This window comes from Lithobates pipiens, unplaced genomic scaffold (assembly GCF_037356315.1).
Source record: "Lithobates pipiens isolate NorthernLeopardFrog02 unplaced genomic scaffold, aLitPip1_a1.2 Scaffold_19, whole genome shotgun sequence".
Lineage (NCBI taxonomy): Eukaryota > Metazoa > Chordata > Amphibia > Anura > Ranidae > Lithobates > Lithobates pipiens.
In genome coordinates, this window is record NW_027507764.1 from 127,104,668 (window position 1) to 127,123,013 (window position 18,346).

Sequence of the window (18,346 nt, forward strand, 5' to 3'; positions counted from 1 at the left end):
CACAGGACCTATTACCTTGCAATTTTGTATCAAGAAACTAAGCCTTCCTAAGACCGAAATTTTTCGGTTCCATCAGATTCAACATTTTCTACACTCCCTTTGCAAAGGAGAATCAAACCCCCCGCTCTTTACAGAATACGAACTTTGGTGCGGTCAAGCCATGGACCAGAAGGGGGGGATCTCCTTAGTCTACACGTCTCTCACCCCCCCAAAACAAAGGCGCCCTATATGGTCACCTGGGAAACTGACTTCTCTTTCCAATGGTCATTGGATAAATGGCACTCAATAGGGGCTAGATCCTTTCGGGGTCTGCTCAACACAAACCTTATGGAAGCAGGGACAAAAGTACTAACCAGATGGTACTACACGCCAGTCAGAGTTGCACACATGTTCCCAACAGCCAGTCCGCTCTGTTTCCGGGGCTGCATGCTTACGGGGACTATGTCACACATTTGGTGGGAATGCCCAAGAATCCGCCCCTTCTGGAAGAAAGTTTTTAACCTGATTGATAGATTGATTGGTGCCAAAGTTCCCAGATCTCCCACGGTGGCTCTCCTTAATGATCCAATTCCCCATCTCTCTAAACCCTCCAGCAGGTTGACCCAATTTGTACTGCTGGGAGCCAAAATCTCCATAGCCAGGAATTGGAAGAAACCAGGGGTTTCTTTCACAATAGTTAAGAAAAAGATTTCCTGGATCATGTCTCAGGAGAGGCTCGCTAGTATGTTGGAGGACACATCTGATAGGTTCGTAGCCACCTGGGAGCCCTGGGCCCGAATAATGGGCCTGACCAACTTCCCATATGTATGAACTTCCATTAATAAACCTGACGCAAGTAGTGACGCTCTCTGCACCCCTACCCCCCTCTATCTCCCTCCTCTTTCTTTGTCTTTATCTTTCCCTTTTCTTTCCTCTTGTTCGCATATGTTCTCTTGGTTTCCATACTATGGACTAAGGCTAGTCCGGAAAGGTTTAAAAGTTTATATAAATGTCTCCTAGGCAATGTTTGTTGGTTGACATAAAGAGTCTGATGCAATTTGCTCTGATTTGCTTCTCCCAACAGAGGACCCTCAGTTCGGCCTAGGGGCTGACCGGCTGGTCAAACAGGAGTTCTCTGGTATTTGGTTGACAACTTCCTTTCACTTATCTCCTCTTATGTTCATATTTTGTAGGCGCCTATTGCCCCCGACACAGTGTGATCCCAATTGGGGTGTCGGGGGTACTAGGTTGCATCCCGTCCATATTTCCTATGTCACTCCCAACTGTCATGTCACTCCATTCCAGACAAAGTGAGCTCCTTTCACTTTCATCTTCATTTGCTTTTAATCATACAGATGCCTTACAATTCGCAATGTGTCTTTTCCGGCTTATGCTGTTTGTCTGTACTTTTTGACATGTTTTCCACGTTCTTCATATATATATGTGAGATGACATATTGTCGCGTTCTATTGTATGGATTCTATTTTCCCTTTGAAACAAATAAAAAATTTTGAAAGCAGATATTTGATCATGTCATGTATCAGATAAGACCAGAACTGTGTGGACTGCAACAGAGGAAACCCAAACGTGTATAAGTGAAATATGATTTATTAAAGAAAGTGAATAATATAAATACAACCACACGGTGCAATAAACCAACCAACAAGACCCCCAAACAACAACAGACAGATATGTACAATAAATGGGAAATGCAAGGACCGTAAACGATAGGCAGGCCAGGGTCATACACAGAGGATCAGCAAATAAACAAGGGCAGTCCAGAATCAGAGTCACAAGCCAGGTCAAGGTCATACACGGGGAGATCAGCAGATGGAGTAGGGAACACAGGACAGGGAGAGGATGGACGGATCAGACTGCAGGACAGGGATAATGGTAACAGGTGGGACAGGGTAGGGACCAGGACAGGGAAACAGGATCAGAACCACGGGTCACAGGTTCAGGGCACAGGAATAGGTTCAGGATCGCCAGCAGCAGGTCAGGGCACAAGGAACAATACCAAGGCGAGGTGTGTGTGCACCTGCCGGGTATTTATAATGGCTGCTGTCAGTCATGTGACGCCTGACTGTAGAAGGCAAAACCTGCTCCACACTGCCAGGATCCCTGCGCTGGTGGACACCAGTACTGCGGACCAAAGATTACATAATTCCAGCAGGAGACACCTGCTGGTGGATCGCAGTACTGCATGCCAAATGATTGATATTACCAGCGGAGGGAACCTTTCCTGACAGTACCCCCCCTCAAAGGAGCGACCTCCGGACGCTCCAACTAGCAGTTGCTGGGGAAAGTCCATTGCGTCAAGCTGGGCTATGAGCAAAGTCACATCAAGTTGGGTAATGGGCACTTCAAGCAGGGCAGCAGACAGAAGCACATCGGACCGGGAAGCTGGCACATCGGGCTGGAAGGCAGGCAGCGACACGTCAGGCTGGAAGGCGGGCAGCGGCACGTCAGGCTGGAAGGCGGGCAGCGGCACATCAGGCTGGAAGGCGGGCAGCGGCACGTCAGGCTGGAAGGCGGGCAGCGGCACGTCAGGCTGGAAGGCGGGCAGCGGCACGTCAGGCTGGAAGGCGGGCACTGGGACGTCAAGCTGGAAGGCGGGCACTGGGACGTCAAGCTGGAAGGCGGGCACTGGGACGTCAAGCTGGAAGGCAGGCACTGGGACGTCAGGCACATCAGGCTGGACAGCAGGCACATCAGACTGGAAGGCATCGGACTGCAAGGCCGGGACATCTGACTGGAAGGCGTTGGACTGCAAGGCCGGGACATCAGACTGGAAGGCGTCGGACTGCAAGGCCGGGACATCAGACTGGAAGGAATCGGACTGCAAGGCCGGGACATCAGACTGGAAGGCATCAGACCGGAAGGCCGGGACATCAGACTGGAAGGCATCAGACTGGAAGGCCGGGACATCAGACTGGAAGGCCGGGACATCGGACTGGAAGGCATCAGACTGGAAGGCCGGGACATCAGACTGGAAGGCCGGGGCAACAGACTGGAAGGCATCAGACTGGAAGGCCGGGGCATCAGACTGGAAGGCATCAGACTGGAAGGCCGGGGCATCAGACTGGAAGGCATCAGACTGGAAGGCCGGGGCATCAGACTGGAAGGCATCAGACTGGAAGGCCGGGACATCAGACTGGAAGGCCGGGACATCAGACTGGAAGGCATCAGACTGGAAGGCCAGGACATCGGACTGGAAGGCATCAGACTGGAAGGTCAGGACATCAGACTGGAAGGCCGGGGCATCAGACTGGAAGGCATCAGACTGGAAGGCCGGGGCATCAGACTGGAAGGCATCAGACTGGAAGGCCGGGGCATCAGACTGGAAGGCATCAGACTGGAAGGCCGGGGCATCAGACTGGAAGGCATCAGACTGGAAGGCCGGGGGGATCAGACTGCAAGACATCGGACTGGAAGGCCGGGACATCAGACTGCAAGACATCAGACTGGAAGGCCGTGACATCAGACTGCAAGACATCAGACTGGAAGGCCGTGACATCAGACTGCAAGACATCAGACTGGAAGGCCGTGACATCAGACTGCAAGACATCAGACTGGAAGGCCGGGACATCAGACTGCAAGACATCAGACTGGAAGGCCGGGACATCAGACTGCAAGACATCAGACTGGAAGGCCGGGACATCAGACTTCAAGACATCAGACTGGAAGGCCGGGACATCAGACTGCAAGACATCAGACTGGAAGGCCGGGACATCAGACTGCAAGACATCAGGCTGGAAGGCCGGGACATCAGACTGCAAGACATCAGACTGGAAGGCCGGGAAATCAGACTGCAAGACATCAGACTGGAAGGCCGGGACATCAGACTGCAAGACATCAGACTGGAAGGCCGGGACATCAGACTGCAAGACATCAGACAGGAAGGCCGGGACATCAGACTGCAAGACATCAGACTGGAAGGCCGGGACATCAGACTGCAAGACATCAGACTGGAAGGCCGGGACATCAGACTGCAAGACATCAGACTGGAAGGCCGGGACATCAGACTGCAAGACATCAGACTGGAAGGCCGGGACATCAGACTGCAAGACATCAGACTGGAAGGCCGGGACATCAGACTGCAAGACATCAGACTGGAAGGCCGGGACATCAGACTGCAAGACATCAGACTGGAAGGCCGGGACATCAGACTGCAAGACATCAGACTGGAAGGCCGGGACATCAGGCTGCAGGACATCAGACTGGAAGGCCGGGACATCAGGCTGCAGGACATCAGACTGGAAGGCCGGGACATCAGGCTGCAAGGCGTCTGGCTGGAAGGCCGGGACATCAGGCTGCAAGGCGTCTGGCTGGAAGGCCGGGACATCAGGCTGCAAGGCGTCTGGCTGAAAGGCCGGGACATCAGGCTGCAAGGCGTCTGGCTGGAAGGCCGGGACATCAGGCTGCAAGGCGCCTGGCTGGAAGGCCGGGACATCAGGCTGCAAGGCGTCTGGCTGGAAGGCCGGGACATCAGGCTGCAAGGCGTCTGGCTGGAAGGCCGGGACATCAGGCTGCAAGGCGTCTGGCTGGAAGGCCGGGACATCAGGCTGCAAGGCGTCTGGCTGGAAGGCCGGGACATCAGGCTGCAAGGCGTCAGGCTGGAAGGCCGGAACATCAGGCTGCAAGGCGTCAGGCTGGAAGGCCGGGACATCAGGCTGCAAGGCGTCAGGCTGGAAGGCCAGGACATCAGGCTGCAAGGCGTCAGGCTGGAAGGCCGGGACATCAGGCTGCAAGGCGTCAGGCTGGAAGGCCGGGACATCAGGCTGCAAGGCGTCAGGCTGGAAGGCTGGGACATCAGGCTGCAAGGCGTCTGGCTGGAAGGCCGGGACATCAGGCTGCAAGGCGTCTGGCTGGAAGGCCGGGACATCAGGCTGCAAGGCGTCAGGCTGGAAGGCCGGGACATCAGGCTGCAAGGCGTCAGGCTGGAAGGCCGGGACATCAGGCTGCAAGGCGTCAGGCTGGAAGGCCGGGACATCAGGCTGCAAGGCTTCAGGCTGGAAGGCCGGGACATCAGGCTGCAAGGCGTCAGGCTGGAAGGCCGGGACATCAGGCTGCAAGGCGTCAGGCTGGAAGGCCGGGACATCAGGCTGCAAGGCGTCAGGCTGGAAGGCCGGGACATCAGGCTGCAAGGCGTCAGGCTGGATAGCAGGCAGATGATTGGCAGAATCAGGTGGGTGATCAGGTTCAGCTGGCATGCAGGCAGACTGGAGCAGGTTGGTTGATGTGGAGGCAGGTTGCGTTACTGGCAGGATCAAATGGGTAGGAAAGAACTTCCGTCTCTTTTTAGATTTAGCTACTGAAGGCCTGTAGGTAGCTGCAGATCTATAGGTAGGGGATGAAGCAGATTGGAGAGAAGGGTTGGAATATGGCAGGGAAGAGGTAACAGTGGCTGGGGGAAGTCCTTGAGGGATAGTGGGCCGCGGGAAAGAGGCAGTTGGATTAAAGGCAGGATATGTGCAGCAGGAAGAAACAGGTTATTGATATTTGGTGGGGAGTAGAGTATATTGGGCTGAAACTGAGGTTGCCATAGGTGATGGAGGAAGAGACTTTTGGGCAGGCAGGTGTTTGGTAGCAGAGATGGTTTGTTGTGGGCTGGCTGTGGCTGATTGCAAAATACCAGACCATGCTAAAAGTAGTGGTTGTACAAACTGGGAAATGCAAGGACCGTAAACGATAGGCAGGCCAGGGTCATACACAGAGGATCAGCAAATAAACAAGGGCAGTCCAGAATCAGAGTCACAAGCCAGGCCAAGGTCATACACGGGGAGATCAGCAGATGGGGTAGGGAACACAGGACAGGGAGAGGATGGACGGATCAGACTGCAGGACAGGGATAATGGTAACAGGTGGGACAGGGTAGGGACCAGGACAGGGAAACAGGATCAGAACCACAGGTCACAGGTTCAGGGCACAGGAATAGGTTCAGGATCGCCAGCAGCAGGTCAGGGCACAAGGAACAATACCAAGGCGAGGTGTGTGTGCACCTGCCGGGTATTTATAATGGCTGCTGTCAGTCATGCGACGCCTGACTGTAGAAGGCAAAACCTGCTCCACACTGCCAGGATCCCTCCGCTGGTGGACACCAGTACTGCGGACCAAAGATTACATAATTCCAGCAGGAGACACCTGCTGGTGGATCGCAGTACTGCATGCCAAATGATTGATATTACCAGCGGAGGGAACCTTTCCTGACAGATCACCTCTACCCTCTGCAAGGGACAATCTGCACAAATCTCACATCTGGGGGACAGCGTCCTGAGTGAATCTGGGATTTAACCCAGTTGACTTTCAGACCGAAAAAATGAGCAAAGGAATTAAGGATGTCTAAGGCTGCCGACAGGGAATTCTTAGAGTCTCACAAAAAAAAGAACCATATCATCCGCATATAGTGAAGTTTTTTCAGTCAGACTGCCCACCTTTATCCCCTGTATCTCCTCAGAGGCTCGCAAGGCTGCAGCCAAGGGTTCAATCATGATAGAGAAAAGACGCGGGGGCAAAGGACAGTCTTGGCGAGTGCGCCTATGCAATGGATGTTAATTTTGACTTCAAATTTCGATTTTGCTTTAGTCATATTTGTTTAACTAAAATGCCATTTTAGTTTTAGTCGTATTTTAATCACCTGAATTGAAACTGAATTTTATATTTGTTTAGTTTTTGTCAATGAATACATGCAAACTATGATGAAAATATTTTCACAGATTAAGTTAACACTGCATACCTGTACATTTAACTCATGAACCAACATGCTGCATGTTATATTTGGATGTGTGTTATTAAAGTATCTGACTTTCTTTGTTTAGTTGCTTTATATGCTAAAAATACATACATTTTTTAGTCATGTAAAAATGAAATATCGCATATGAATATTTACCATGTAGCTATTCTTAACTGCTGAAAATAAGTTTATTGTTAGCAAAGCTCTACCTCTCAAACTCAAATTTAGACACACACATTCAGAGAAGTGACCCATCTACCCCTATCTCTACCTTCCTGTCTGCTTTGTTCAGAAGACTTTCAATCTTGATATATAATATACACTATATTACCAAAAGTATTTTGATGCCTGTCTTTACACACACATGATGGCATCCAAGTCTGTTGGGTTCAATATTGAGTTGGCCCACCCCTTGCAGCTATAACAGCTTCAACTCTTCTGGGAAGGCTGTCCACAAGGTTTAGAAGTGTGTATATAAGAATGTTTGACCATTCATCCAGAAAAGCATTTGTGAGGTCAGGCACTGATGTTGAACGAGAAGGCCTGGCTCGCAGTATCTGCTCTAATTCATCCCAAAGGTGTTCTATCGGGGTGAGGTTAGGACTCTGTGCAGGCCAGTCAATTTCCTCCACCCCAAACTCGCTCATCCATGTCTTTGTGGACCTTGCTTTGTCATTGCGATTTGAGTCACCACTCCCCACCAAAGATAAAAGTATTCATTTGGGGTAGCCATGGTCTTTGAACATCCAATAAAACAAAAAAAAATCTGTAGGTAGCAACAAGCCAAAGCAGTTTAATAAGCCCCTAATACAATGAACATACTTATCTATAGCTTTCTGTTGTCCATTAAAAGCAATGACTGTCCGTATAGTTGCCAGAATTTCCTCTGCTACTGCACCAGCCTTTGCGTAGGCTTGTAACTCCTTTGATGTAAATGATGCAACAAGCTGGAAAGATGTAAGAAATAAAAAATAGTAATACATTCAATACATAAAAACGTTAAAAGCAAAAATGAGATTATATAACACATACCTTGGTCCAGATTGCTGCTGACACACCAAGTAGTGGACTAACTGACAAGATGACCAGTGTAAGCTTCCAGCCATACACAAATCCAATGATAATTCCAGATAGAAAAGTACTAAGAAACTGCACAAATATGCACATCTTATCAGCGAGACCCTCATGGATGGTATTTATGTCACTAGAAATAAAAATAGCTGTCTGAGCAAAGTAGTCAAAACCCTGACTTCAAAAGTTTTTGGGAAGGGGTTGTTCTTTTTAAATGAAAATGATATGTAAAGGCAAAACTTTTAAAACATTTTTAATATTTTTTATTTTGGATAAGGTGGGGAAAAGTACAACCATCTTTTCAGGTTCTTATTGATGTGTGTCTCTACTGGAGGGGTTTCCACTTTTTATATGTCCTCATGAATATTTTCAGAAAGTGAAGGGAAATCCAAAATGTGAGAGTGGTTCCCAGAACAAGAATTAAAGCTAAGTCTTCAAATTGGGACATCTGTTATAGTTATAACTATATAAGTGGGTAATTCCTCACACTTTAAGGGGATTTCCTCTCATGTCCTATTGCATCTCTAGGATAGGAAGTAAATAGAAATCTCCCCATGGGGACATATAAGACAAACAATGCTCTTGCTCATTTGGGCTACTGACCCAGGATCACCTTGAACTTGCATCTGTGTGTCATCCCCATTTTGATGAATAACTTCTATTGTCCTTGGCCTATCCTCATTATTGCATCCTCTTCCAAATGGCATGGCCCTTTCCTTTATTATATACAATATTCATTTTTGCTGAGAAGTTACAAAAGCTTATTTCCAAATGTAATGTAGTATCCCTATGCCATCATATTATTTTCCTTTTTTTTTTACGGCCTGTATTTAGATCATGGAATGTGCCTAGTAAAGATCTCTAGGTTTACAGCTATTAGCCCCTGGGCCAAAAATCCTATTATAATTCACTACTGTTAGCTTTTGATTATTTTTAATGTATTCAATATGTAGAATTGTTTACTCAGTAAGTCTTGAGTTCAAGGTCCCAATCTGAGTGGAATCAAACCAAGACATGTCTTGATGAAGAACCGCTCTGAAAAACTTCTGCCGAATTCTCATAATTTGGCGAGCAGCCGAGGCCAAAAATGTCCAAATCTGGAAAACACTTAGGATAAAAACAGCACAGCCTAACCCAACATAGTAAAAGGAAAACCTGAAAATGAAAAAAAAAAAAAAGACTTAAGTGTTTCTTTTGTCTCAGTAGTACAGAAAGACTGTTAACAGGTCACCTTCTTTATTATTCACACGCATTTCCTGCTCTAACATTTCCTACTATCTCTTAAAGCTTCTAAAGCAGAAATGCCATAACATTTTCTTTAAATGACAATACAGAGAACAGAACAAATACTCAGAATTATTGAGGCATTCCATTACCCCAGATGATGTGAGATCTGGGCTGATGAATATGTCATTTCTGGTCAGCTGGAATGGAATTGGAGCGCACACCGGGGTTCTTTATACTCCCATGCTGATCACCATTAGAGCTTAAAGTTCAGCCTTTATCTACATTGAATGGTTGTCAGCAGTGTATTTCGATACCACTTCTGAGACCTTATGTGGGATATTCTTCATCTGACCCCCTATAATAAGGGGTCTACTGTATCTGGTGAGTGTGTAGTGTGTCTGCGTGCTGGTGGAGAGAATTTCCTATACTCATCGAGGATGCTTTTTGCACTTGGGGCCACAGGATATAATATGGACTTCACAATATATATTCACTTTTTCTTATAGTTTTTGTTTGTATAGTTTTGAGTTGTTTTATGTATTTATATTTTCCACAGTGGTGATACTATATGATTTATATACTTATATATTCACAGGAGCGCGGTTCATTTAAATTTGTCTATACTCAGAGGTGTTTATACATTTTACAACGTGCAGCTCCAGCCACATATACTTGATTTTTTTTTAAATATATTTTCCGTTTGCATGGGTTTAGAACCCATATATTGTGTTTTTTTATTTTTGAATTAGTTATTATTTACTATAACCAAATTGTTTAAATGAAACCTGCTCTGCTCCAATTCCTTCAATGCTTCCCAGGTCGCTGATGTAAAACAAGCAAGAATTTCAGTATACAGGATTTTACTCTAATTTAACAATACTTGTTCTGGGTTTGTGAGTCAATGGGAACTAAAGCCAGAAACAGCCAATGAACTAGCATTTTCAGAAGGAAGTCCGCAATGATAGCCTACACTTTTAATAAGACAATTGTACCTTCTTTATCTAAAGTAGAACTGACAGGACGTTTACTCTTATGCCACGTACACACGTCCGGACTTTCCGTCAGAATAAACTCTGAGGCCGCGTACACACGCGGGGACTGTTCGCTCAACTTTGTCCGCTGAACAGTGTTTCGGCGGACAGTCCGCTCGTGTGTGGGCTTTCAGCGGACAGTTTCAGCGGACAGTCTGCTGAACAAAGTTTTTCGGAAATTCCGAAAAACTGTCCGCTGAAACTTTGTTTCAGCGAACAGTCCCCTCGTGTGTAGGCTTGTTCGTCAAACTAAGTTCCGCGCATGCTCAGAAAGGATTTACACGCCGAAGTTTGCATTGCAGTGTATAGGACGTCGTTTTCTAGTCCCGTCGTACGTGCCGTTCACGTCATCGCGCACGGTTTCAGCGGACTGTTCGTTCGTCGTGTGTGGCCAAGTCCGTCCATGCTAATTTTGAGCGGACTGTCCGCTGAAACTGTTTGACGGACAAAGTTGAGCGAACAGTCCCCGCGTGTGTACGCGGCCTGACAGTCTTTCCAACGGAGTTTCCGACGGAGTTCCGACCGAATGGACTTGCCTACACACGATCACACCAAAGTCAGTTTGTTTTGAATGAGATGAAGTATGACGGGACTAGAAAAGGAAGTTCAATAGCTAGTAGCCAATAGCTGCCCTTGTGTCGTATTTGGTCCGTCGGACTAGCATACAGATGAAGGGTTTTCCCGATAGGAATTGATTCAATTGATTTAAAACTTGTTCTATTTCTAGGCCTGTCAGTCTTTTTGAAAAAAAAAAGTCCACTGAAGCCCACACACAATCAAAATATCCCGATGAAATGATTCCGTTGGAACTTTTCTGATGGAAAGTCCGATTGTGTGTACGTGGCATTAGGGTATGATTTAATAAAGCAGTGGAAAATGTTCATTTAGTTTAAAGTATATGTGGTGAATCTATGTTCGCTTAACACTCATTACATGCAAGGGAAACCATTTTTTTTTTTTTTTTATTGCACATTATTGAATAACTGAAAATAACCATTCTGTCTGCAAAATAAACAGTTACCACTTTAGTAAATCAACCACTAGAACAGAAAATATGCAAATGATTGCTCTGCGTGTTCCTATTGTTCTGCAAATTCATATATTGAAAGTTTTGGCACAACCAAAAATGCATAAAGTAATGAATGAAAAAAACAGCTTGTTGGATATCAATGTAATAGGATAAGCTAATGTTACCTACCTAGTCATTTCACCTTCTATGTCAATCGTAAGGAGTTCTGAACAACCTGAAGTATTAAGTGATGCTGCAAGAAATGATATACATTACAATCAATTCTTTAAAAAGGTACAATAACTCAGTGTTGGTTGAGCAATGGTGGATCAATAGGGTAAATGATTTATGGATGGAGTAACTGCTAAAACGTCAGGTGCCTTATGCTGCGTACACACAGTCGTACTTCCCAACAGGAAATGTTTGATGTGAGCTTGTTGTTGGAAAGTCTGACCGTGTGTATGCTCCATCGAACATTTTCTGTCGGAATTTCCGGCCAACTTCACTTTATTGTCGAAAATTCCGATTGTGTGTACACAAGTCCATCACACAAAAGTTCATACATGCTCGGAATCAAGCAGAAAGAGCAGCACTGGCTATTGAACTTCCTTTTTCTCAACTCGTCGTGTACATCACTGCGTTCTCACATTGGGAATTTCCAACAACATTTGTGTGACCATGTGTATGCAAGACAAGTTGGAGGCCAACATCCTTAGAGAAAAAAATCCACTGTTCTGTTGTCGGAGAGTCTGATCGTGTGTAGGCGGTATAAGTCTTTCTTATAAGTGGCCACTTTTTGATTTTTTTCCTGATTACAATCTACCCAGTCTTTCGAAATCTTTTAAATCGCCATCTATCCTGACTTGTTTTATGAATGCTGCCTGCCCTGATCCCAGCCGGACATTCTTGCCTCATGCGTAATTTTTTTAGCAGTTATCTACCTGCAGGTCTGCCACCAGCAGGGAAAAACTGGGGGCGTGACCTGGATGTACTTCTTAGTACTTTCCTTTTTTCATGAAGATCATAAGAGGCTTATACCTCAGAGGAGCCTACGCTACCTCTTGAAGACTCCCAGAGTTCTCAACCCATGCTGGTGTCTTTATACCCCAATACTGTAATGAAAGGATGCTTATCGGTCCACCAGGGACCACTAGACTGTATTCTGGATTTTTTGCTGTTCATAAACTGTTTTTTTCCACTGTATATACCTACACTTACCATTCACATTCACTCCACTCCGGACAAAGCTGTCTGTCATGTCTCCAAATACAATGATGAGAATAGGCAGACCTGTCCCATTGGCTGCAGCACAGATAAGGCCGATGACTATGAGGAAGATATCAAAGGCATCTGCATAACGCAGCTGGAAAACAGTATACAGTAAGTACAAGAGAACAAATATTAATAACGGTCCTTGTTTATAAAACTTTCTAGGAGAGAAACTGTGCCTTCTAATGCCGCGTACACACGAGCGGACTGTATGGTGTACTTAGTCTGTCATACAATCCGACGGACAGTCCGTCATACTTTCGACTGAACGGACTTGAGAACACACGGATGCACAAACAGTCCGTCAAAAGCTTGCGCGATGACGTGTACAGCACGTACGACGGGACTAGAAATAGGAAGTCGAATACACAGCAAAGCACCCTTCCGCCGTGTAAATCCTTTCTGGGCATGCGCCATTCTTAGTCCGTCGAACTAGCCTACTGACGAGCGGATTGTCCGCTGAAACCAAAGTACGACGGACAGAATTTCGAAAAATCCAAAATACTTAGTACGCCAGACTGCACGCTGAAAAAGTCCGCTGAAGCCCACACACGAGCGGACTGTCCGCTGAAATGTGTTTCGACGGACTAAGTACGCCATACAGTCTGCCCGTGTGTACGCGGCATAAAAGTGTTTTATCAGATCCTGCTTTTTTTCCCAATCACTGCAGAGGAGGAAAGTAATTGGTATCTGTGGCAAAACTGTACCTGGATGGTGAATTTAAAAGAAAATCTGCATGAATGGCTGCATAAATGTATAGGTTGGTATGGGTTTAAAGAACAAAAGCTTTCTATAGCTTCTGAAGCAAGCTGGTTGCCATTCTGTATAATAATAATTTTGCTTTAATTTCTGTGAAGGTCTGAATAATATGCTAATGATTTTACCTCCTAAGGCATTTACTTTTTACATTTGCATTCATTTTTACACAGAAATAAAGAGTTTTGCTTTACAGTATACCTAGACTCAAGCAAGCATTAGAGACAAGTAATTTGTGAATGATATAAAACTTAGCTGCTCTTTCGTCTGTGACCAATTTTCCACCTTTTTCATGGTGTTCTTTTAACAAAATAGGTAATCAGCCGAATGATCAGAGAGCAACTGTAACTTGCAGTTTATTAAACAGGTTCAAAGATAAAAGTAATTGAAAATAGAGGTGTCATTAGCATTGGTGTCACCTGGTGCGCTAAAACATGGTGCTACACCCCCCTTCCCCAATCACATTTTCCCCATTTCTGAAAGTATGCCAAAGATGCAGCATGCAGGACTCCTTCACTTCAGCTGCAGCTCTGAAACTCTTTCACATTACAGCCCCCTGCAGTTCTGCCACCCCTTCACATTACACAGCCCCCTGCAGCACTGGCACATCTTCACATTAAATGGTCCCCTGCAGCTCTGGCACCCCTTTACATTACACAGCCCCCCGCACCTCTGGTACCTCTTCACATTACACAGCCCCCTGAATCTCTGGCACCCCTTTAAATTACACAGCCCCTTGCATCTCTGGCGACCCTTTAAATTACACAGCCCCTGCACTTCTGGCACCCCATTACATTGTGCAGCCTCTTGCACCTCTGGCACCTCTTTACATCAAACATCCCCCTGCACCCCTGACACCCCTTTCGCGTTACACAGCCCCCTTCACCTCTGGCACCCCTCTATATTAAACAGCACCCTGCACCTCTGACATCCCTTCACATTACATAGCATCCTGCACCTCTGACCCCCCTTACATTACACAGCACCCTGCACCTCTAGAACCCCTTTACATTACACATACTCCTGCACCTCTGGACCCCTTTACATTACACAGCTGCTGCACCTCTGTTCTTATTTACATTACACAGCCTCCTGCATATTACACAGCCCCTTGAACATTAGGAAGCCCCCTGCACATTATGCATCCTAAATATAAATAGGAAAATATCCCTACTAAAAAAAATGTAAGAAAGAAATGAAAGAAATAAAGAAAATAGCAGCAGCTCAAACGTGAGATACACACATGTATAAATTGCAAAATATAAAAGAGAAGCTGCACTAAAAAAATATAATAAAGTGAGCAAGTGACCGTGGTATGAAAGAAAACCACAATTTGTAGACCACTAAAGATATTGAATAGTAAACAGTCCTCAAGAGATCATAGAAAATAATCCAATAGTTGCATGCAAGTAAAGTGAACTTTTCTCAAAAACACCACCAGCAGATGTGCACCTCCACCACATAAATTACGTGCTTACCGAAAAGGCAAACTTGACAAGCCTGTAATGTTGATCAATATCCGGACCTGTAATCAACAGCAGCTCACAGGAGTTGGGCAAAAGGTGAACCAAGTAAACTGAAATCATCAGACATTCAAGATTTAGCATCGATCATGCACCCAGAAAAATGAAGAAGAACTAGCTATAGTGTGAATCAGACTATTTAGGATTTATTAGAAATAAAAGATTGCACTTACAAGAAGCGAAGATAAAAACTTCCATGCTTACACTACCAAGATTTGCTGGCCGGCGTGCAGACACCCGTCCGCTCACAAGGAACTCCGCGATGATGCCAGCATGTCACCCTCCCAGCGTACGTTTCGTCACAGAATGATGTCGTCTTGGGGAACGAGTGACACACTGACTCATCGCATTAAATAGTATCACAGAGGACCACGCCTTGATTTGAATCCTGAGTAGCGAACCTGATCCCCTCTAAACGGGGCTAAAAAACTATCTGTAATCAATACTGAAATCTAAATATGTAGGTTAAAAATAAATAAACCTGAAGAGGTACAGGAACATTGTGTAAGTTATATATGCGGGACTAACCACCATACATAGAAAACCCAGAACTGTACCAACAAACAGCACAAATTAACCCAAAATATATATATATGTACTAACTCTACTGTGCCTCAAATGGTAGAGAGTGGATATAGCATTCCGAGGGGACACAAGAATAAACATTAAACTAGGTCTCCACTGGTTGAAAATGGGTAGGACATCCAAGGATGACACAGGGATAGATACTCAACTGTGCTACCAATGGTGAAAAATGTATATACCATCCACAAGTAAATTACGTGAACAAAAGAAAATGTAATATATCCCCATTAATAGGACATAGAACCCGAGAAATACAATGAAAATACAAATTTAAAAAATGATTGTTAAACAAGGGTAATATTAAAATGAGGAAGGTATTAAAAAAAAGGGGATAATGTAAAAAAAAAGGGGGACAATGCTTGACATCAAAAGATCACTTAGAATCAAGCCACAACTGCCAATAATAATAGGTAGATATATAGAAGGTATGGCTACTAAGGGTTCACATCGAGTTCACATACTAAAAATTAAAACTAACTTAGACTTTACTAAGAATTATCAATGAATGCATTTAGGTCTACATCAACGTATAATCCAAAGGGGGTGTAGCTCTTGATCCTATATATCCAAAACATCTTGAGTCTTGATATATTACGCACCAGAGAGCCACCTCTCCATTGTGGGGTGTAGGTATCGATCCCCAAAAAAATGGTTTTGGCCGGATTCTTATTATGGGCTTCCAAATAATGCCTCAGGACTGAGTGTTTGGGAAAGCCATTTTTTGATGTTCATTATGTGCTCATTTGGTCAAACCAAGAGGGGGTGCTTAGTTCTGCCCACATATTGTAGCCCGCAAGGGCATTGGAGCAGATAAATGACCCCCTCATTGGAGCAATAAATAATAATAATGAATGAATGGCTTAATCTCAAATTCTACTGAGGTGCTAAATGATGTAAATTTGAGTTCCTCTATGTGTGCATCCACTGAAGGGGCACATCCTACACCTCCTGCACTGGGAGAAACCGGTCAGATTCTCAAAAAAACCTTTCCTAACAGAAGGAGGATCAAGGACATTTGGTGCCACTCTGCCCCTAAGGGAAGAGGCTCCCTTATAAATTACCTGTGGTTTGTTGGGAAGGACATTATTCAAAATCTGATCATTAGTAAGAATATGTCAATGTTTCTTAATGAGTTTTTTAACATTCATGTGTTGCACGGAATAGGTGGTAATAAAAGGGACAGAAGGCATCCTATCACCTCTAGGCAGTCTTTACCTAAGTAGGTCACTCCTATCTATTAGTGCCACATTGTCCAATGTGCTTTTTAAAGAGGCATTTGAATAGCCCTTTGCTATAAATCGTCTAGTAAAGATCGCTGCCTGTATCAAAAATTCTCTATTATCAGAGCAATTACGCTTTAAACTTATATAGTGGCTCTTCAGGACTTATCTAAGCCATGCTTCATGATGGCAGCTATCGACAGGAATGTAAGAATTCCTATCGGTGCTCTTGAAGAATGTTGAAGTTGTAAACTGATCACCATTCACCCCAATTTTAAGATCCAGGAAATTGATTTCTATCTGGCTGGCCACATAGTTAAGAAAAATGCCTCTGGTGTTATTGTTTAATTGTTCAATAAAAAAGTCCATGTCACCTCGGCTACCATCCCACAGGAGGAGGATGTCATCTATATACCTGGTCCACAGCACCACCAGGGGTTTCTGGTGGGCATAGATGACATCCTCCTCCCATAGAGCCATGAAGAGATTTGCCAAACTGGGGGCATATTTAGCCCCCATGGCAACCCCTCTATCTTCTCTATAGTACTGGCCATTGAAACAAAAATAACTATGTGAGGGGCAAATTGAAGCAGTTCCATGATGAAAGAAATTTGTTCATCAAATAAATCTGAATGGCACCTCCAAAAAAATATTAGACGGCAAGTCCCAGATCATGCGGTATGACCATATAGAGGAATGTGACGTCCGCTGTCACCAGCCACAGCCCTGTTTTAGGAGTTTGTTCTGCCAAGTTGATCACATGATGGGAGTCCTTGATATGTGAGGGCATTTTGGTTATCAGTGGTTGTAAGTAAAAATCAATGTATCTATAGTAAGTGGTATAGATCCATTACGTCCCAGGTGGGGAGATACATCGATTTTTACTTACAACCACTCATAACCAAAATGCCCTCAGGTATCAAGGACTCACGTCATGTGATCAACTTGTTGGCAGAACATACTTCTAAAACAGGGCTGTGGCTGGTGACAGCGGACATCACATCCCTTTAAACGGTCATACTGCATGATCTGGGACTGTTTGCTGTTGAATATTTTTTGAGGCGCCATTCAGATTTAGCACCTCATTAGAATTCGAGATTAAGCTGTTCATTATATGCTCCATTGAGGGGGTAGTTTATTTTCTCCAGTGCCCTGTGGCTACAATATGTGGGCAGGACTAAGCGCCCCCTCTTGGTTAGACTTAATGAGCACATAACGAACATAAAAAATGGCTTTCCAGAGGCATTATTTGGAAACCCATAATAAGAATCCTGGCAAAACCATTTTTTGGGGGATCGATAAGTATACCTCACAATGGAGAGGTGGCTCTCTGGTGCGTAATATATCAAGACTCGAGATGTCTTGGATATATAGGATAAGAGCTACACCCCCTTTGGGTTGACCAACGATGTGGACCTAAATGCATTCATTGATAATTCTTAATACAGTCTAAGTTAGTTTTCATTTTTACTATGTGAACTCCATGTGAACCCTTAGTAGCAATACCTTCAATATATCTACTTATTATTATTGGCAGTTGTGGCTTGATTCTAAGTGATCTTTTGATGTCAAGCATTGTCCCCCTTTTTTTACATTATCCCCTTTTTTTTAATACCATCCTCATTTTAATATTACCCTTGTTACCCAATTTTTTTTTAATTTGTATTGTCATTGTATTTCTCTGTCCTATTAATAGGGATATATTACATTTACTTTTGTTCACGTAATTTACTTGTGGATGGTATATCCATTTTTCACCATTGGAGGCACAGTTGAGTATCTACCCCTGTGTCATCCTTGGATGTCCTACCCATTTTCAACCAGTGGAGACCTAGTTTGTCCCCTCGGAATGCTATATCCACTCTCTACCACTTGAGGCACAGTGGAGTTAGTACATATATATATATATATATATATTGGTTAATTTGTGCCATTTGTTGGTA

General features: G+C 44.8%; 1 protein-coding gene across 1 annotated transcript in view; it reads right to left on the bottom strand.

The window, feature by feature from the left end:
* The window catches only part of LOC143996276 (ATP-dependent translocase ABCB1-like), a 142,108-nt gene that overhangs the window by 86,805 nt on the left and 36,957 nt on the right, over positions 1-18,346 (bottom strand). Inside the window, exons 5-9 of the mRNA XM_077491246.1 lie at positions 12,269-12,413; positions 11,240-11,303; positions 8,747-8,938; positions 7,745-7,916; positions 7,535-7,659 (exon numbers count right to left, since the gene is read on the bottom strand). Coding sequence (XP_077347372.1) covers positions 7,535-7,659; positions 7,745-7,916; positions 8,747-8,938; positions 11,240-11,303; positions 12,269-12,413 — 698 coding nt within the window. The remainder of the gene's footprint in view (positions 1-7,534; positions 7,660-7,744; positions 7,917-8,746; positions 8,939-11,239; positions 11,304-12,268; positions 12,414-18,346) is intronic.